This window comes from Argiope bruennichi, chromosome 7, assembly GCF_947563725.1.
Source record: "Argiope bruennichi chromosome 7, qqArgBrue1.1, whole genome shotgun sequence".
In the NCBI taxonomy this organism is placed as follows: Eukaryota; Metazoa; Arthropoda; class Arachnida; order Araneae; family Araneidae; genus Argiope; species Argiope bruennichi.
Genome location: NC_079157.1, coordinates 82,493,794 through 82,516,117, shown reverse-complemented (window position 1 = coordinate 82,516,117; position 22,324 = coordinate 82,493,794). Strand labels below are relative to the sequence as shown.

Sequence of the window (22,324 nt, the reverse complement as noted above, 5' to 3'; positions counted from 1 at the left end):
TAAAATGCGCATTTTCTATAAACTACGATAAGAAAACAATATTTCAATTTGCATGTAAACATTTATTAAAGACGTATTTCACACAAATAAAATCTCTATGATTAAGAACAATCGTAACAGAAAAAGTTGAAATATTATTAATTTATTGGTTCAATATTCAACTTTTTGAATAAAAATCGTAAGATTTGAGTCTGGTAAAATCCACGAAAAAAAGAAAAAAAAATGATATTGTCTTATCGCCTTTCCCGAACAGCTGTGACCCATAACGAGCATCACGTGTGCTAAAAGGTCAATTATATCTTCTAATCCAAAGGTCGCAGATTGACTAATTTAGAGATGAAGCGATTTTGTCCACTCAGTTATGTGAGTGCAAAGCATATGTTTTTCGCTTTCTGTAACCTTAATTTTAAATCATGATGCACTGTACCATTTTATTTATATTACCAGTATTAGCAGTATTTAAACCAACCTTAACGAATGCAGAAATCATAGATTCAGGTAAAGTTCCTTTTTCGTTTTTATTTTAACTGTCCGCCGCGCATAATTAATAATAAAAAAAAAAAAATCTTAGTAATTTTTCTTCCACAGTAACGCTATGAAAAATATCTCTAATAGTAGGAAGATAATGCTATTATTCAATAATCACAATACTATACAATATCATATATATATACATATATATAAGAACGATATTGTGAATTATATTCAATTATTAGAAAGAAATATTCACATACTCTATGAGGATGAATTTAAACCTCTGAAGGATTAAATTTTTAATTGTTTAATGAATTAATTTAATTGTATTAATTTAACTACGTGTTGATTCAAAATGGGGAAAATAAAAAATACTGAAATATAAAAGATAAAATTTTTCCTAGGCGCTTTTTTAATGTATTCTAATTTACATTTCCGGGTTGAACATCATGCTACATATTACAAAATGTTCGAAATTATATAACTGTACAATTATGGACAGTATTATATAATGCTATATAGTGTCATACAATGCTGCAAATATTTTGATATTTCATAATAGCCACTTTAGGCGATCAGCTGTATTTTCAATTAAATATTTTTTGTGTAGCTCATTCTTGAAGGCTTCCCCAGAAAAATGTTCTTAAATTTAAATGTCTGATAAATATAAAATAAGTATTACTTTTTAAGCTTTTGAAGTCTTACACCTTTCTGTTCATTGTGACATAAATTAGCATAATTTTGTATCATGTAATATAAAATTTTAACTTCAATTTGAAACGGAAGTGATTAATTTCAATTAAACAAAATTCTTCTAAGTCTAAGTCAAATTCTTCAAGTGTCTAATTTAAAAAAAAAAAAAAATGAACACATTTTAAAATTTCTTCTTATTGCTTACTTTGAAGTTAAAACATCATCGTAAGTATAACAAAATTAGAAAAAAATTCATTAAAAATATATGCAATCATAATCATGAATATGTAAACAGGATCTTCATCATCAATAATGGTAGAAAATTATTATTTATAACAATAAAAATGTTTTAAGTTTCTTTACAATATCGATATATATATATATATATATATTAATAATAATATATTAAAAAATAAGCTTTAAAATAATTTTGAAATTTTAAAAAGACAAAAAAAAATCAAAAAAAAAATAATTTGCAAAGTGATTAAATTGGCATCATTGAAAAGTACTTTTTTTTTAATTTTAAGGCGATGCAAAAGTCATTTCCGTCTTATTACATTTTCAACAATTTCAAGCAAAATGTCGCTTAATTTTTATTTAAATTAAACTCAAATTAATTTTACTAATCGGACAATGGTTTTAAACTTTTTAGATTCTCGATGTCCTTTGTTAAATCCGTACTTTTCCAAGGCATTCTATATAAAACTCCTGCAAGCATTTTTTGCTAAATGCTCAATAATTTTTATGTATGCATGTGAAAAGGAATAAAATAAATTTTACATCACATGAAAAGTAATTGCAATATTAATTTAAGGTAAATAGAACGTTCTGGACAATGAAGTCTAAATTTCAGTTGTAAGTAAAAAGGATTTTTTCACAAGTAAGATTTGATATTTGATAAAAAATTTTTTTAAATATATTAAACGAATGATTGAGTTTTATTATAAAAGAGTAGAAAAATATTTCTTTTTTAATGGAAAATCGAATATGTGTTGTTATACGATAATTTTCAAGTTCATAACCACAAATCGGTACACTCAGAAAAAAAAAAAAAAAATTCGGAACAAAATCACTTCAAAATCAGCATAATGTATGAGTTTAGGTTTAATAATTACAATGAGTTTATTTTCATTAAAATAGGCCAATAAAATTTTTTTAAAAAAAATAAGGAATAATTGTAAGGGTACGTGTAATTTGAGACCCTTAAAAATATATGATTTTTTTTCTATGATAAATAACCTCTAAAGATTAATATCATTGCGCTGAAAAAATAAAAAAAACAGATACAGAAATTTTATAAGATTGTAATGAATAGAATGCGTTCAATGCGTATTGAAATTTGAATAAAAGAATGTTTTAAGAAAATAGTCAAAAAAACTTTCTATCATAAATTTACTCTTGTTAGATTTATTGTTAAATGATAATTTACAAACTTTAGACATTTCAAATCTATACATATTATATATTCCGTTAATTGATGAAATGCTCCCTATTTTATTAGAATAAAATTGAAAAATCAATTTTTTTGAAGGCATAGATGTTTCCAACTCCCTTAATAATTGTTAAATGAACCTCTTAACCACTTTTAATTTTCTGAAACTGTGGAATTAAACTGGACATAACTTCTATTATTTCTTTCTAGGATTGATTTTCCACGCAATACTTGAATTTTATAAATTCTGTTATCGTATTCAGTCATGTCTATTCATGTATGAATTTGAAGTATGCTGTATGTGATGGATTCTTCTAACTGCTTATTTGTTATCTAGCATCAGTTATGATTATTGCAAACTATGAATTCGAACTTAAAATTTGATTAAAATTATTAAAATTCTATAATATCTCCTGGTCATTCCCAATGAGCAAGTCAAACTCATTAGAATCTAGGGATCTATTGAGTATGTATATCAGAAAGCATAAATTCTTTTGTATTTTCTCTTAATCTCCAATATGCTCGAATTTTTCTTCTTCGTATTATATTTATGAAAGAAAGCTTTTGTATGCATATTGGCACTAAAGGACAGATCATTAGACTTTCAGATATCAAATTCGGCCCATATATATTTTAGAAGTAAAAAATGTGCGCTTCGGAAAACTCTTTATAAATTAATTAATTATAATTTTTATCATAATTTTTAATTATAATTTTAATCAATGTATAAAATTGTCCAACGCCACCTTAATATAAAAATAACTCAACTTTTTTTTTCTGTCTAATTATTAGATGTGAAATTTCAATGTCTGTTTTGACGCAATGCCAAGTCAATTTAAAAATTCGGGTTTAATGTTTAAATTGACTGATTCATAGATGTATGGCTAAATCGATCTCAGGACTAATAGGAAAGGTCAATGAGCTGAAGTCTGCATTTTTTTTTTTTTTTTTGGTTAATGCGTGATATTTTCCCTTCACGGACCAAAAGTTATTACTCATGTTTTGTTTCGGCATCTTTTTTTTTTTAAATTATGAATTCGGCGCTGCTTTTTTTCTATTAGTGTATTTTTTCTATTAGTGTTTCAATAAGATTTTAGTAATTAATTTGTTCGTGAATATTATGAATCCTATTAAAAGGAAACAAATTAATACTTTTAAATATTTACATCTAAAAGTACTGCAAACAATATATATATATTTATTTCTTAAGCTGCCTGCCAATATGCATGGGATTTATTACTATTACTTTCTTTAGTTAATCTGTGACAACGATATCTGAAATACTGTAAACGGGATAAAAGACAATACAAACAAGCACATCTTTTAATTAATCACATATTAAGCGAACTTTTTATATTTTTCGGCTACGACTTTCGAAAATATAATAACACAAATTTTATTTTTACACCCTTTAAAAATAAAAAAAGTTTTTTGAGAATGCTAATTAAATTTTTGTTCCATGAATTTTAATTTTTTTGAAGTAATTTTTTTCTGATTTCCAACAATAGATTTTATTGCTGCAACGCAATTCAAACTATTTTCATCATTTCATAACATATTTAAAATTGCGCTATTTTCTTCTATTGTGGGAAGATAAATGGAAGAACGATTTTGCTAAATACCAGAACAATTTGCATGTAGATTCAGACAAAGAAATTACATAAGTTGAATGTGAAACCACATTTTCAGATTAAATTATTTGAAAGGACAAAGTGAAATTTAAAATAGATTAAACAGATTTTCAATTTCAATTCCAGATTAAATTATTTGAAAGGACAAAGTGAAATTTAAAATAGATTAAACAGATTTTCAATTTCAATTTCAATATAATGTCATGGACTCAAAGTCATTAAGTAAATTCCTTTTTGATTGAAATAATCCTGAACATCAAGTTATACGAAAGAGATTCAATTTAAATTAAACGCAACCGATATTCCGGTGAACAATCCGGTTGCCAAACGATAGCTAATTATTTATTAATATATATATATATATATATATATATATATATATATATATATATATATATATATATATATATATATATATATATATATATATATATATATATAGCATTTGTAATCAGATCAGTCAATTACTTTGTTTTTCCTTGAATTTTAATAACCCCATTTAATTAACTAAAATTCATTAATCTGTTTACAAGATTTTAATATTGATGATACGGGGTAAAATGTGTAATCGAAATTGAATTTAGGCGATGATAAAACTGACACAAAAGTACAAATTTATAATCTGGCACCAAACGTTTGTTGTCATGTTGTAAAAAGTATGAATACAAATGAATTCATGTGAAGTCACAGTCGTAAGATAAATAGCACGTATCATCTGACATCATTAGCATCATGAGAGTATGGATTGGCTCCATTGTATTTGTACATTGATCCATTTAATATTTTCACTGGAAGAATGAACACTGAATTTATGAATACAAGGTATTGTGTAAATAAATATTCTTGATAAAATACTCATTGTTGTTCAAAGTTATTATTATTATTATTATTATTATTTACTGATGAAAAGTTTTCAGTTTAATTAATTGTCACGAAAACTTCTTTAAAGTCTTATTTATACTTAAATAATTAAACGAATCTGGATCCAGATTTAACTCGAAATTATGCACGTTTAGATAACCTGTAAATTGCTTCATAGAACAAATTTCGCGTTTTAGCGAAACTCTACACTATATAAATAAGATCAATTCTGAAAATTTCCACTCCAGTCCACTCCACCAATTATTTAATTTCCACCCATTTTAACATGATATGTATTACGGAATTTTCCTAATCTTCAAATTTCAAATTACACTAACAATTTCGTCTGTTCTGTTCTTATGTTATAACAATCTAATTCACCGTCCCCAATGCTGAACATATAGTCCTCTCTTAAATTAGTTTCAACATTTCAACTTTTTTTCGAATAAATAACTATTGTATTTAAATTAAAGTACGGATAAAAATTAAATGTAAAAATACATTTTGGCAAGCTACATTAAGTAGAATTTAGATAATAACACTCCGTTTACCGTTTATTGAAACAATAAAAAAATATTTAATATTAGAATTCGAAGAAATCCTAACATCCTTTAACAAACGCTTTTTAAAATAATTTATTTTTAATGAAAAAATTTATTTTACATAAAATATTATAAAACAAAATCATAGTTTATCGTTTGCAATTTTATTTTAAATATATTAATTTCTGGACTTTTTTAAAAATAATAAAAAAATATTGCATTAACGATATTTTATAAAATAAGGGAAACAAAAATATAAAAAAATAAAGGAGGAGCACTAATTGTTGCCTGGCAATAGAGTATCTATAAATTTCCTTATTTCAAATGAAGTTTTATTTTATACTAGCCGCCTTTGGCGACCAGCCGGATCGCCAGTATTACCGCTAGCTACAATTTTCAATTAAATATTTTAAGTAACTGGTCTCTTAATAGATTCTCAAACAAAACATTTTTAATCTTCAAATTTTGATAGTCATACCAAACTTATACTGTTGTTTAGATCGTTTCGTACAATTTACAATATATATTCTGTTAATTTGTTGTCATTTCCGGTAAAACTTCAACTTTAATTTAAAGTGGAAATGATGAAATTGCAATTAATATAAAGATATTTTTTTAATAAAACCAAGCGTTTTATTTTATTTATCATCTTTATTGTTATTTATTTATTTATTATTATTATTGAATATGAGTATTGCAAACAGAATCACTCGGTATATGTTTTATGTGAACTACAATATATTTTCATAATTTATGTAATATCTCAAAGAATAATTCAACAAACATTTCTCAGATTCAGCATAAAATTCAGTTTTTAGTTTTGCTTTCAAAAGGATTGAAATGAAATCAATAATAATATTTTGTTCCGGCCTATAAATATATTTCAAAAATTATGAAGTCTAAATTTAATGCAGTAAGGTATCATATTCTGAGAAATATTCTGGACACACCAAATTTTAAATAAATGAATGATGGTTTTTATTTTCCAGGGTCAACTAAGACTTATTTATGAAGTTTTAAATGTTGAAAATTTAGAAAAACTCAACATTTTCATAATCTTAGGCCAATTAATCTTGAGAAACCTGCGCGCTGATTGGCGTATTTTCTTTGAAACGATCAATGGAAAATCTAAAATTATCATTTTTTTATTGAATAGTGATATTCAAATTTTCATAAATCAGTCAGTTTAAGTGATTGATTTAGTTGATTGGAAATTAACTCTTTTTATTTAAAATATTAGTGTTTCAAGAACATTTTGTTAATCATGATTTCCACAGCAGAAGCTTTATGTAAAATCAAAAATTCGTTATTTATTAGAGCATTTATTGAATCAAGTTACATAAAATATAATAATTTTCCATTTAGACCATTTTAGCAGATCTGGGTCTTACTAAAGGTTTACAAATTAGCTGTGTGGCCCTGATTTGAATGGATATCCTGTTCATATTAAACAAAACTTGCCTTAAAATAAAACTGATTTATTGGATTAATAATATAGAAAGTGTAAAAGATCATAAAATAATTTTTCTTGAATTTATTTTTTAGAAAAAATAATATTTCATATTTGTTTCATTTCCTACAGACACGTGCCGAACAGACACGTGCCTCCAAGGGATGCATATGCCAAATTTGGTAACTGTATGTCAAACAGTCAGGAATGTATAGCGCCAAAACTCTTTTTCTCTCTCATACACACACACACACACATACACACTTTTATATTCATTATTAGTAGGTAGATGAAATTTCTAAACTTCACATATAAATTATTTTACAAATCAAATGTGAATTGTTTGGTTAAATCTAAATCTTTATTAATAGTGAAGATAAAACATGAAATTTTACTATTAAAAGTAGTTTGCAAAATATTTACTATCAAAAGTTATACGTAAAATTAATTACAAGTACTCCTTTCTTACGTATAAAGATATTTTATGTTAAGTTACAGAAATTTTAGACTGAATTTTACGTAAGTGAAAAACAACAGTAAAATCTACCATTAACTTTTATTGTTCTAACAGAGTCTTAATATCCACAATTCAAGATTCAACCATTTTCAAATTCATTGTATAACTTGTGCATGCTGAGAATGTAGATATCAAAATGGCATGCATAGTTAAGTGTGTCACATGATTATGACGCCACACAGACTTATTTTATAACTGCCTATTTATTTCGCTCTTTGGTTCAGAATTTTTGAAGCTCTTAGGCTTTATCCCCCCCCCCCCGTGTTTACAAGAATTCATCCTGATAGAGTCAGAATTGAAATATATTTTTAAAATATTAGATAAAAAAAATGTTAAAAAATAGAAAAACATTATAAAAAGAATTAAAAGACAACTAAAGAAATAAAAAGAATTATAAAAGCCATAGATTGTTATACAAAAATTGGATTTTTATTGAAACCTAATTCCATTCTTTCATCTATTTTAAGTAGTGCATTGTGATAAATAAGCAAAACATACAATATATTGTAAAATTATATTTATCAAAGATTAAATGAAGGTTTATAGTTTTTATTACTCATGAATGAAAGAAAAAAAAAAGAAACGAAGAAAGAAAACGCCGTTTTTATTTTGTTTATAAAACGTAGATCTTTCAACGCACGAGTTAAGAAAAACTGTGACTCTTGATAAGTGATGTTTTGATTTCTCATGAATTCTAAACATGCTTTTGCTGATCCTTGAAACTGATGTATAAATATTTGGGTGAATAAATTCCAAGCCGACATACAGATGGTATGAAATATTGAATAAACATTATCGTATTTGAATGGCTTATCGTAGTCTTTGGTGTTCATTTATTTAGGTTGTTGCGTATCTTTCGTTGAATTGTTTGTTTTCTTCTTTCAAGTAACTTAAGATAATAACCAGATTTGCGTTTTCACTTTTACAAATGACACTTTTATAAATAAAAAAATTTAGAAAACGATAATTGAAACTTAGTTAAAATTTTTTACTTCGTAAATAATGAAACAAATTCGCATTCATTTTAATATAAAATAAATAATCGTTTGCTAATAAATTTCTTTAATAAAAATAATAAATAAATATTCGTTTTTTACAACGATTTAATAATATTTCAATTACTAAAAGTAATCAATCTAAAGGTTGCAGAAAATAGAAATATTTATTTTACAGACAAGGAAAAAAATCAATAAGTTCTCTTTTAATCGAAGACTTTTGTAATGTGAAGGGAATAAAAGAAGCGAAAATTGTTCAAACGAGCAAATTACTGAGAGGAAGTTTCGGTTCGAATGACAATGAGGCCTTTAGCAGAACCGGGTCACAACGCTTGGCCTCCATTGTAGTAGTATTAATCAAGGTTGAAATAAATGCAACAATCAATATAAGAATCGTGACTGCAACCACGATTATGTTCGGTTTCACTTTCTTGTTTTCCTTCATAAAGTATTTTGAATATTCTTTTGTATCTATACACGTTTCAAATTCATGTGATTGCTTATTGATGAATTGAAAAATTGTTTCGGAATTTTTTATTAAACGAATGCTAATTTCAAATTTTTCTCGTGAAGTTTCCCTGTAAATGAGCGGATGTTGCTATCTGTCTGATTCATTCTGGCGTGTGTATGGTTAAATTGAAAACCACGATGCATTTGTCACCTTCGTTTAAAATGACCTGTGTGATATTAGCTTCATCTCTGTTTCTCATGTGTTTATGACGCAGTAAATGCTTACTAATGGGAATAAATAAATAAAAAAAGATTATACCGGAATTTGTGAACTAAATAGCATGATTTCCTATATAATAAGTTTTTTCGATATACAGTTTTTGAATCAAAAACTTAAATCTGGATCAAATTTTGAACTATAGCCGTAAGCGGGCTGACTTTTTATTGGTCTGCATTTCCGCATGCATGTAAAACAAGAGTACTCAAAAATGCAAAAATTTAGATAAATAAAATTTGGTGTAAGTGATCTTATTTCTGTGCTTGTAGTTCCTCAAATTTTGGTTTCGATCGATGAAAATAAAGATGTCCAAAAGGCATATTCAATTTTTTTCATGATATTATGAAGCACAAAACGCTCATGTGCAGAACAATAATAAGTATGATCAATCATGTCTCTCACCTTCTAATCGAAGGTCCACAATTTTTTATGTGTGTGTGTTTGAGAGGGGGGGGGGAGGCGGGATTATCAGTTAGGGAATATACAAAAAAAAGTTCAAGGAAACAACTTCCTTTGGTTTCATATGGGTACAATTTTCATCCATTTCAATCTGAAGTGATGGATCCTTGTCACACATCTTTCACAATACCTTTAATCATCGATTGTTTTCAGGCCATCATGGCTATAAATAATGTAATGAACATTTGAGCTTTTTTGGCAATCGATCATCCGTTTCCTATTTCAGCCCCTGTTCTGGAAGCTTCTATTTAATCTCAGCGGGAAACATTTCAAATTTTATTAATCCACGTGAGAAATAGTTATTTTTATGATTACATAATTAAGTTATTTTTAACATCGGAAACTCTCTGAGGGATAGTGTGCTTGATCAAATAGTTCCTGTTTTTCCTAGCAGGTAATTTTGGTAATAAACAAACAGACGAAGCTAGTTTCCAGTGCATTAAGAAATGGGTTTTCAGGTAATACTTTTTCTTCTCTTTTTAAATTGCAGAAATTAACTTGCGCTAAAGAGCAGACGATTTACTTATCTTATCTGTAGTTAGATAGGCTTTATCTTAAATATTTTTTATAAGCTTCGCTTAAAACGCATGAACAGATTCTTTTATTACATCAAATGATTTCTTCTATGAAATGATTCTATTCATCAAATGAAGCCCAAATGGCTTCATGGGCATATATTCCCTTGGTGTCTATTCTATAACGCTGATAAGCCAAAGCTTCATGCATAAAGAAATAAAGATTCTCTTCAGAAAAAAAAGAGGAAAAATAAAAATCCCACGCTAAATACAAAGTGATATCCGAGAAACACTTTCCATGTGCGCCACGATGTTTTTTCGACATTCCCCCTCCTTTGGAAATGTTGATTTTTTTTAACATCTTGTTTTACTTGTTAAGCCAATCAATTGTTATGGAAGGGGCTTTAAAGAGAGGTACGACTGTATAGATGTTAATTTCATTTAAACACAGAACAAACGGAACTAATAATGTTTGAAAAGCAGCTCTTCGTAATGAGACATTCGATTGAAAAGAGAATGTTTTTCAGGGAGAATTTTCATATATAAAATATATTTTAAATCAATGAGATAAAACGATCCGCACCATGGTCCCCAAAAGAAAAAAATTGTGAAGAAATCTTGATTGTTCTTTATTTGCGAAGAAAGTTTATGGGTTATTCGTACTGATTAGGAATTCACAGAAAAGATAGCAACATGTAGCGAAAGCTTATAAACCGGTTAACAGCAACCCTACATGGGCAATTGCTTTTGTCTTGTGGTCTTGTTACTCGGCTGCGAACTACAAGGTCCCAGGTTCTATCCTCGCTCATAGCAATTCGCTACAGACGCTATATATGAATATGCTAGAAATAATTTCACATGATTTTTTTAAAAAAAGATAGCACAACTTAATAAAAAAAAAAAGGAAAATTTTGCAAGTGTAACAATTTTTAAGCTATGGTATTTTTTACTATCAAATTTGATACTAATTTGAGATTAATTTTTACTTTCTCGTATAAGAAGTTTAGAGAAAGTATTATAATCGCCAACAGATTCGAAGTTCAAACTTGGCGAATCTTTACGTTTTATCCCTGAGTTCTAAAAATGCAATTTTGGAAAATGTTCGTCAATCTGTCTGTAACGAAGACAACTCAAAATCGCTTTGAACTAAACAGATGAAACTTGGAATACGGTCTTTACACCAAATGTGTAGATTTCTATCAAATTTTGAGCAAAACCTATTCTGAGAAAGTCTGTCTGTCCGACTGTTCGAATTTAAGTTAACACGGTAACTACAAAACGAAGAGAGCTAGATAGATAAAATTCTATAGTGTAGATACCGATTTAATTTTGAACCAAATTCAAGAAAGGGTTGACAGTCTGTCGGTCTTCACTTTCAGAAACCTGTAAACCTGGTAATAAATAGTAATAAACTTCGAAATAAATTCGAACTCGAAATTTTGACGAATGATCATAATTCAAACCTCTCAAAATCCAAAAAAAAAAAAAAAGAAAGAAAGAAAGATAGAATTATGTGTTTGTCAATCTTTCTGTCTATGAACACAATATTTCATGATTTTGTAAATACAATCGTAATTCCGTATCAAATTTAAGAAAAATTGCATCTACAACACAAATTTGATTTTTGGGTACTATAAATCGGTACCAGGGATTAATCGCCAAAAAAAATCGCCAAAGATTACATGATAGATTCAATAAAAATGCTAGATTAACGTAAAAAGAATTCATATTTCATAACAATTGTTCACCAGTGTCATGCAAGGGATTCATGGTCTTATCCAAGAACCACAATTTTATGCAGAAGTGGGAAAGATGATAACACGTTTATCAGAGCGTTTCGAGAGAGTTTAGCGATGACTATTCCCGCGGTTTCCCATCAATTCTTAGTTTCAAATCTAAAACATTAGGTTACTACGTTAAAAAGTCGATTTTTTTTGAGAAATTATCAATTTTTTTAAAATTCAATATTTTTAATGTTTGAAGCAGTTTCTCAATAAAATTGTAGAATTTTGTTTCTAAATCTATTTTCTGAGAAGTTGCACTGATTTTTATATTTGAATGCTATTTTATATTTTTAAATATTATTTTTCAAATTCTAATCTGTGATAAAAAATTTTTACAAAAAACATCGCACATTAAAATCTAATGCATATTGTTTTGCCCAAATTTGGTATAATAAAAATTTCTCAATATGTTCTACAATTCCTGAACTAGAGAATCTATTCATTTAAAAATATTTTATAGTTGTTTTAGTGTTCTTTTTAAAAATATTAAAAATTTCTTGTTATTTATTAATCGAAATCCAATATTTAAAGAATAGATGGAAATACAGCTTGTTTTTTAGTTCAGGAACCAGATAATATATTTCTTAAGGCACAGACAAAATTTTAAGTAAATCATTTGATAAATCTCTATAAGAGTTTTTGTTTTATACCTCTTTTTAGCCAAAAAAAAAGCCCTTTTTTCAATTTTTAAGAATATTTGCCATTTAATTCGTATATTTTGGTTTCATAGATGTTTTTCCAAATATTTTTTGGACAAATATTAAAAAATATAATTATTTTCGAATGCTTTTCAAAAAATTCATTTCGAACGTAGTTACATACCGTATCTAAAGACAAAGATATGCTACTGTAGCTTAATGAATCGCGAGAATCTCCATTTTCCTCGAACTTTAATAAACTGATGAATCAGCTAACATGAGAGGAATTTCCTTTTCAAAAATATGTAAACTCGTTTTTCTCTCGCTTTTTGCTTCTGAAATCTTTTTGTGATTATTGTATCTTTACGCGAAAGATTTCAATAAAGGCCATTTTTTAGGGTAGCCTAAAATACTTTCTAAAGATTTTATAATTATTCTGACATCAATAAAAGAAATGCTAGAAACTTCAAATAAACGATAACTATATCCATATGATTGCATTTCATTAAATCTCCAGCAAGCTTATATTTTATTTAAGCTTATATTTTCACTAACATTAAAGGACAATATGTGTCTATATGTGTTAGTGTTCTACAGGACAGTTGCTTGACCTAGAGTAGCAAATTTCATAGGGATATATTTTGGTGGGAGGAAATGTGTCCCTGCTAGCGATTTTTTAAAATTTCAATAGAATTTTATTCATTTTAAAAGTAAACGAAACTTTGGCGTTTTTGCGCTGTAATTCTCCTGAAAATATTGCAGCCAAAATTGTATTTTACTCCATTTTAAAAGCTAAAAAATTGCCTTTTTAATGGATACCTATTTAATCACCATACAGTTATTTTCTGAGATTGACAATTTTTAAAATATTTTTCTGCATAATTTTCAATAATTGATTGATTATTGTTGTCATTATATTCTACTGTCCTCTTTTTCACTCAAAATCGCGTGCTTTTCTTCCATTGTTGAAAACTAAGGAAGAAGTATTCTTTTAATTATCTGGGTTGTTTACATGGTGAGCTAGAAATCGAAATGACATTATATCAAAAGAAGGTACGCAATTGGATATGCATTATCCAGGCACTTAAGTTTTTAATGATGCTGTAATGTCACTGATCTCGACTCCATTATGGTAGTTCAAACGTAAGATTATTAAAATAGCACTGCTTGGATGTCCATCGAAATTTGATGTTAAAAAATGCTTTGTGGAAAAAATTATGAACCTCATGCTAAATATAAAGTTTTAACTGAAATTAAACAAAAACCGATAATCACTGCGAACCAAAAGTGATTATTATAATTTTTCATTTTAATTCTAGAATTTGGTATATATTTTTTAAAGATTTCTTTTGCGTGTTTGTGTTTTATTTCATTGTAACAAAAAATACTCCATTATTATCATCCGTCCAATTAAAAGACATTTTTAAGATATTCTAAATGCTACGGTTCATTTGAGCATCAGATGTTCTTGATTGGTTTTTCTTCTTCCTTTTTTAATTCTTTCACATACGTGAAATATAAAAAAAGAAAACATTGTAATTGCCATGAAATTCGGACTCGCAATTTCGACGAATTTCCAAACTTCAGATGTCTTCGAGTCCGAAAAACACATTGTTGCAAGTTTGTGACAAAGATAACTCAATTTGAGTTAAACTGATGAAATTTGATATATGGTTTCTGCTCCACATGATTTCTATCAAATTATGAATAAAATACACCCACAGAAAGTCTGTCTATCTGGCTATCCGAATATAAGTTAAAATGATAAAGAAGACAATTGGATAGAATTTGATACACAGATTTAATATTTAAAGTGTAGAAATTTAAAAACAAATTCGACAAGGGACTGACCATCTGCTCTTTCACAAGCATGTAAACATGTTAACTTATAAACGGAATGACTAAAATATTTGAAATTTTATGTGCAATTTTGTGGCTATCTTTGTAATTCTATGTCAAATTTTGGTTTTAGACGGTTGGAAAAAAGGTATCCAAAATACACATATAATTTTTTAGGTGCTTAATAGCTTTTTTTTTTTTTTTTTTTTTTTTTTTTTTTTTGTATTTACATAGAAAGAAAATTTTAACAGTATTACGAAAAATATGATATTCAGTCCAGAACATTGTATCAGAATGTTCTTTCTAAAGAGAAATGAAATATAACAAATCCTAATATTTTAAACAAGGGATTAAAATATATATGAAAGACAGTACCAGTTGCGCTTAGAAAAATTTCAAAACATGTGAAGTCATTTATTGATGTATTTATTGTAAAAGCTCTTCCAATAATGTAGTTTTAAGTCATATACACTATAACAATATAATGATGATTGGTGTGTTTTTTTTTTCATTTTCTTAAAATGTAACAATTTTTTATCAATATAAATAGCTTTTTTACAATTTTTACAAGACAAACATATTACAAAGCAAAATATTATCTTCAAAGAAAATCGTCAAAAGAAGATAATAAAGAAATATAATGTTGTCTTTTAGATGTAGGCGTACTCATAACGTACTTGCGTAGTTAATAAGTTAGTGTATTCCGTAACCTGTATGAGTTCATTTGCTTTGGAGATTTTTTTTCTTTCAATGGTATGTTCTAGTTTTCCTATTAAGTTTGATACAAAGCATTCTAGAAAATCTTGTCTTGTAAATAAAGCTGTTTGAAAAAAAATGTCACATAATATCCTGGAAAATCCGAGATGAAAGTATATTAAAATCCTATTAGAGATAAAAATCGTTTGCGTTTAGTCCTGTTTGTTATTAAAAAAAATCAGTTTAGATTCAAAATGCGAAAAATCGGCGAATTATTTATTAGCATGCTTCAATGTTTGTACTCAAATTTATTCAAGAGTTAAAATGTGTTTGAATTTATTGTTAAATATACATTTTTCACTTTATTATAGTTAAGTGATTTCTTTTTTAAAAAAATTAGCTTTATTAATTTATTATACAGACAAACTTTACATCAGAAACTTTTTTCCAAGTGAGAAAGATTTCTCTAGTTTAGTACTTTTAAGAAGACTTATGTATGAATAATCACACATAGAAAGAAGTAATGGAGTAAATAAACCTTGTCTTTCAAATGACTTAATTCAGCAAACGATTTTTTGATAATTTTTTTAATTGAAACAATTTTTTTTCAAATTAGAATTATTTATGTCTTTTACATTATTAGGCATTTTCACATTCATATTTATTTAATCATCTACATCATATCGTCACCATCGTATCAAAATATAACTTAAATTTTCCAAATCTTTTTACTCACGTAAAATATGTGTATCAAAGCACTTGTCAAAAATTGCTATATGTCGCTAGGTATTGAAACTGTTATATTGAATTTCATAAATGTTATTGTGGGTAATTTTTGAAGTATAGAATTTTGACATACTGCTGATAAGCATAAAACCATTTCTTTATAGGGAATATTTGAGTATTTTATTAAAATAAAATAATATTCAAGAATTTTCATCATATTTTCAGTAAAAATTAGTACATTCATACAAATATCAAGTTACTTAAGAAAAATAAATTCGAATATAGACAGACATTAAATATATTCATTTATTTACTTGGTATTTTCTCAGACACGAGAAAAGTTGATCGTTAAACCTACTTAACAAAGAGACTATTTTTTTTTTTTTTAATTTGTGTGATTTATATATTTTTTGATCGAGCGTGTAAAAAAAATGAGTAAAAAAAAAAGACTCTTTTTTATTTTAGGAAGTATTTTTTGCGGTTTTATCGGTATTACTTTTTCGTATACGTAGTATAGAGAAAGAATTTAATTGTCAAAAAAAAAAAAAAAAAAAAAAAAATCTGCACTCGAGATTTTGATAAATCTCCATTTTTTAAATCTGCCGGTATTTGAAAAACACATTGTTGCCCTTATGTATGTCTGTCTGTGACAAAGTAATTAAAAAACGCTAAAATGACGAAATTTGGTATATGGTCTTTGTCGTGGCTGGTTCGTGAGTGCTTTCAATAAATAGGCAAATAGAAAACTTAACAGATTTATTTCAGATTCGTTCGAGTTACTCTGCTCAGTAACTCCTTCTCCTCCAAGAGCAAACACTCGAATGACATCACTCTTTTAATTACACTCGCGCTAGTGGTCTAGCGCCATCTATGAACGTTTATTTCCTAACGCTTCAAAATCCAATCACTACAGTCTTTATACCAAATTTGTAAGTATCTATAAGGTTTTGTGTACAATCCTTTCAGAGAAGGTTTGTCTGTCCAGCTGTCCGAATATACGATTGCAAGATATATAAAATGAAGATGAATAAAATTTTTTCACACAGATTTAATATCCAAAGTTTAAACATCTGTCAAATTTCGAATCAAATCCGTCTACACCTTCACTTTCTGTTAGTGTGTATTTCCACAAGCATGTAAACGCTTTAGCTCAAAAACGCAATGACTCAAATATATGAAATTTGCTATGTGATTTTGTGATTACAATAGTAGTTCCATGTAAAATTTTGATTTCAATCAGTTTGAAATAATTCTTTTAAAACATAAACTTGATTTCCTGGTAACTACTGCTAAATGCCAGGGATTAACTGTCAAGGATCACATGATACATTCAATACAAACGCTAAATTTACTCAAGATATCAATTTTTTATAGCTATTTTTCAACAGTACCATAAAGGTATTCGATCTAATCTAAAGTCCACAATTTTATGGAGGCAGTGGAGAACAATGTCTTTATCGGAGAATATAAGAAAGAGTTTAAAAAAGATAACTCCTACTGGTTTTGCAATGTTATTTTTTTTTATTATTAAAAAGCCTTATTTTTCCAATTCATAAAATGTTGAGCACATTTCCATAACAAAATACATAATTTTTTGCCGATTTTTGCAATAACAACTGAGTTTAGAATAATGGCATCTTATCTAAATAATATCAATCAAAAATAACCGATTAGATTTTATGACCTATAAAACGACAATATGAGTGAATAGCTTTTCAACCAAGATAATTAAAATGATTTCTGACCTAATAAAAACGCAAATAAAATAATACTTTTCATTTTTTTATTAAATAAAATTTTAACTTAAAATTATTATAAAATTAATTATTTGAAATTATTATTAAAAATTTTTTTAAAGTATTATTAAAATTATTTTTAATTAAAATTTTATTCTTCGTTATGAAAAAGTAGTTAAAAATATGATAATTGTTATTTTTAATGTGTAATTTTTACAACTTTCAAATTGACAGAAATATTTTAAAGCAAATAATTATTTTTAATTGAAATTTAAAAACTGTTGCAAACTAAAATAAACTTTTTTTTTATCTCCAATTTATTTATGTTACTTTAATTGAAATTAACAAGTTCAAGAATGACAACGTACATCAAACTAAATCTTGAATCAAGTCAAATCAAAATTGTGTGCTTCTTTTTTGCTGTTAAATACAAATAATTTGTTTGTTTTTTAAACTGAATTACTTTAAAATACATTTATTATTTCTACAAAATGAAAGTATATTTTTTATTATGAATATATATCTGAAATTCAGAGCGTTTTTAAAACATTGGAAATAATTTTTAACAGAATTTATCTGAATATTACATTATTCCAAATCGAGATTAAAACAGTTTATCACAGTGTAAAAGTATTTTCTTATCAAGCGCCAAACGCCCATCCTTTTAGTGCGTGCTTTTTCTAATCAAAAAATAATAGTCATATTTGAACGAAAAAAAAACGAAATTGCTTTATCTATTTTTTAACGCCCTTTCGGAATGTTTTGTAATGCAAGAATTAAATTTTGCGATATATTGAAATGCTGTCTAATTGTGCAATATATCAAGTGAAAACTCATTTTATTCTGTATCGCAGTGATTATTTTATGTATATTTTAACTGGCTGAAAGCAACCACAATAGCTTTTATATGAGCTTCCGCAATATCATTAGTTAATTATATATCCTTGTGATCATCTGTACATTTTTTTTTTTTTTTTTCGTTTCACTTATGTTTACATTCTTAGCGATATTCTTTTCTTCTTAGTACAATTAATTTTTTTAATATTTTTTATTCTTATAAATAAATATACTTATAAATTATATATTCTATAAATAAATTCTGTCGCATTGATTAATTATATTAGAGTCCTATTTTTCTCCTTCGAAACCTGATTTTACCATTCTTGTTTATTATTCCTTTGATTTTATTTAACAAGAAACTATCATTTAAGAATAAATTAACTAACTCGACCATTGTTACTAATATAAATATTCGTTTTATATAAAATTGAATAATTTTATATATTGTTTTACATGCAAATATTTACAAAATTTAATGATATAGATAATAGAATGTGTATGATTAATGAAATATACGTATGTACGAATTATTAATGAAATACGAATTAAGTATGTAAAGCTGAAAATAAAGAAACTGCTTAAATAAATGTAATTTTTAAATATTTTTTATTAGTAATCAAACATTTTTGTGAGTTACTTAAGCAGTTTTACAGTAAAATGAATTTTAAGAAATTTAATTAAACAGAATTGCCCCTACAGTTTCAGATTTAAAGCAGGATAAATTTAATACTCTGTCGAAAATAATAGAATTAAAATGCCTATTTCGAGCGGAAATAACAGATAATTATCATAATGTATCCAAACAGACGATATTTTTAAAAATGTATTTTAATAAAGTGTTAGAAGATATAAAAAAATAATTTCCAACATAAATAAAACTAACTTTAACATGCAGACGATATATTTTTCAAAATACAGGATAATTCTAATATTAATAAATTAATCAAAAACGCATGCAATTTTTAAAGGAATTATTTGGTGCGATGTTGGAAGCTTGTGTACTTCATGCATTTTTTCCTGTTATTACGCGGCGCTCTTGAAAGATTTAGAATTCGAGGTATTCATAGTGAGAAAAGAGGGCAGTATTTCATTAAAAGAATGCTCTCCTATCTATTTTAATTCGACGAGCTGAAGTGAAACAGAAGACTGGACCTTGGAAAACGCTTGACTGATTGCACTCAAAGTTAGAATCTTGTTGATTGGAAATTACGTCGTTGTCTTTCTATAGCATTAACTATGTATAACTGAAACGTCCTTCTGATACCTGTGTCCCCGATTGTAATATGTCCTTTTGATGAAACAGCTGGCTATTGGCCAAAATGTCCCATTCTGTCGAAATTAATTTTATTGTATTTTCATGTACAAATTCGTCGTGAGGATAATTAAAAAAAAAGAGCAAGATTAATAATTTAAGAAGAGATAACTTTTTACTTTAAGCATTCATAATTTACTCATTTCAGGCAAGAAATAAATGAAATTAGAAGAATTTGAAAAGGCTCATTATGACACGCATATTTACTACAACATGCTAGTGTGTTAAGAATATTTTATTAAACAGGAGAATTATATAAAAGTTTAGATTTGTAATTTTTTTTTCCAGCAGTGAATTTATTTCACATTGACTCAAAGAACAGCAAAGATAAATATTTCGTAACTACTGTACGCCAATTCCATACAAGAGATTCCCTGGAATAATACCGTTATTAGATAGTATGCGAGAAAATGTTGGGAAGACAATTTCCGCTGTTTAAAAATTTATTTTGCATTTAAAATGCTTGTCTCATGTAAAATATAGACTTTGAAAACCCGTTGAAAATGCTTCAAATGTACAGCATACTGTGTGTTATGCTCTTTTGTGCTTAAAAGGATGTTTTGAACGTGTTAGTTAATGTGCAAAGTAATTAAATAACTTCAAAAAATATAAAAGTAAACCAATAAATAATTTCAATAAGTCTAAAGAAACATATTATAAATTTAAGAAACATCCAAACAGTTAAAATAGAATTTACTCCAATAAACATTACGAAACGAATGATGATAAATTGAGCAAAAAAATAAAATAAATAATGATATGAAACAAATTACTTAAAATCTGCATATTAACAATAAACTTAATTTCATAATGAAAGAATTAGAATTATATTACAAATGAAATTATGCAATAAATTTAGTTATAATATATTATTAGATAAATTCAGCTATCTTTAAGAGAAATTTTTGTAACATAGTAAATAGTTATTACATAAGTATATTTGATCCCAAATATAAATTTTTTAGAAAGATTCAATGTATCCTTTGAGTTAAATTGATTATGTTTGTAGTTAAAAAAGTATTAAATTGCCAGTATTATTCTTAAAATTGACGTTCAGGAAAATAAAACTGATTAAATTTCTCAAAACAATTCATTTTGCACAATTTTATTCGACAGAAATTACAAATCTTTGAAATCTATTAAGTAGCTTTATTGAAAGAAAATTTTGCACTCTTGAATCTCTAATATTTTAATTATATGTAAATAAAATATTTATGAGCCAAAAGTTACAACAAATTAATTAATAATGCATTGGTCATAATTCATATTTTGAAAAGAAACGTGATTATCGGAGACGCATGGTTCTAAATAACCAGAGGTTATTAATGTGATAAACTGTACAATAAGAAGGATATTTCTTGCGACAACTTTAAAAATCAAAGAGAATTTTAATTGAATATTGAATATGAAGAGTTACAATGCGTCAGATTTCTCATAGTTGCTTGTCGTCTATCTTTCCTGTTCTCAGAATTTAAACATATAGTTAAAGGACAAGATTTTGTTTTATTTCTTTGTGTCACTCATTGTTTGAAATATCCTCCATCTTTATTATACAAATAGATTTGAATGATTTAAGATCACGTTTTGTAGAATCTCACGTTTTCTTGGCCGACTAAAGAATAGGATTTGGTTGTCAAAGTTGATTTTTTTTTTTTTTTTTTTTTTTTTACCATTTCTTGACAAATATAAGCAACTCTGCCAGTCTTGTGGTTATCCAAGCCAACTTTTCTCGAGTATTGGAGCTGTTGGCATGATTCTAGCAAGTTCGATATGAAAAACTGCCGTGTTCTGCTTACAGTTTTCTTTACTTCATAATTAGTTGTTCTTTAGAAATGTTAATGGTGAAACTACACAGTGTTGGTAAGATTTAAGATTTGTGTCCGGTTCCTCATTCCTAATAAAATCATGCCAACCTCTCAAAAACTCGCCAAAAATCTATCATCTTTGATGGCTACAAGATAAACAAACGACTTTTAGGATTGCAATTTAAAAAATTCTCACATTTGGCTAATAATAGACCCATGAGCGGACGTTATTTTTAGATCAAACCGAAAGCATTTTTCCGCAATTCTGCCTAAAATCGAAAATAAACGTAAACAGCCTTTTTTCCACATAAAATAAAGTCTTTAAAGCGCTTATTCTCTTAGCGACGAATTTTTTATTTATTTAGTAAAAAATTTGTTGCTTTTTATCATTGTAAAAAAATTCCATTTGTAAATTAAAAGATTTTAAAATGTAATTTTCAAAATTGTAAAATTTCCTCGTAAAATTTCCTGTTTGTTATTAAGTAACGAAAATCTTCTAGAAGTAGATTTTTATCTCATATCGTTTGGCATTTTAAATATCAGAAATCTATTGGAGGATTTATTATTTTGTTTTTATGATTTCCGTATTTTATTCGTAAGATAAACGACTCCTTCTTAAGAGCTAAAATGAGAGTTTCCCAAAATTTTCAAA

At 26.7% G+C, this 22,324-nt stretch overlaps 1 protein-coding gene across 1 annotated transcript in view; it reads left to right on the top strand.

The window, feature by feature from the left end:
• Positions 1 to 334: 334 nt before the first annotated feature.
• Positions 335 to 22,324, top strand: part of LOC129976231 (uncharacterized) — a 41,813-nt gene continuing 19,823 nt past the window's right edge. Inside the window, exon 1 of the mRNA XM_056089700.1 lies at positions 335 to 498. Coding sequence (XP_055945675.1) covers positions 414 to 498 — 85 coding nt within the window. The 5' untranslated portion in view covers positions 335 to 413. The remainder of the gene's footprint in view (positions 499 to 22,324) is intronic.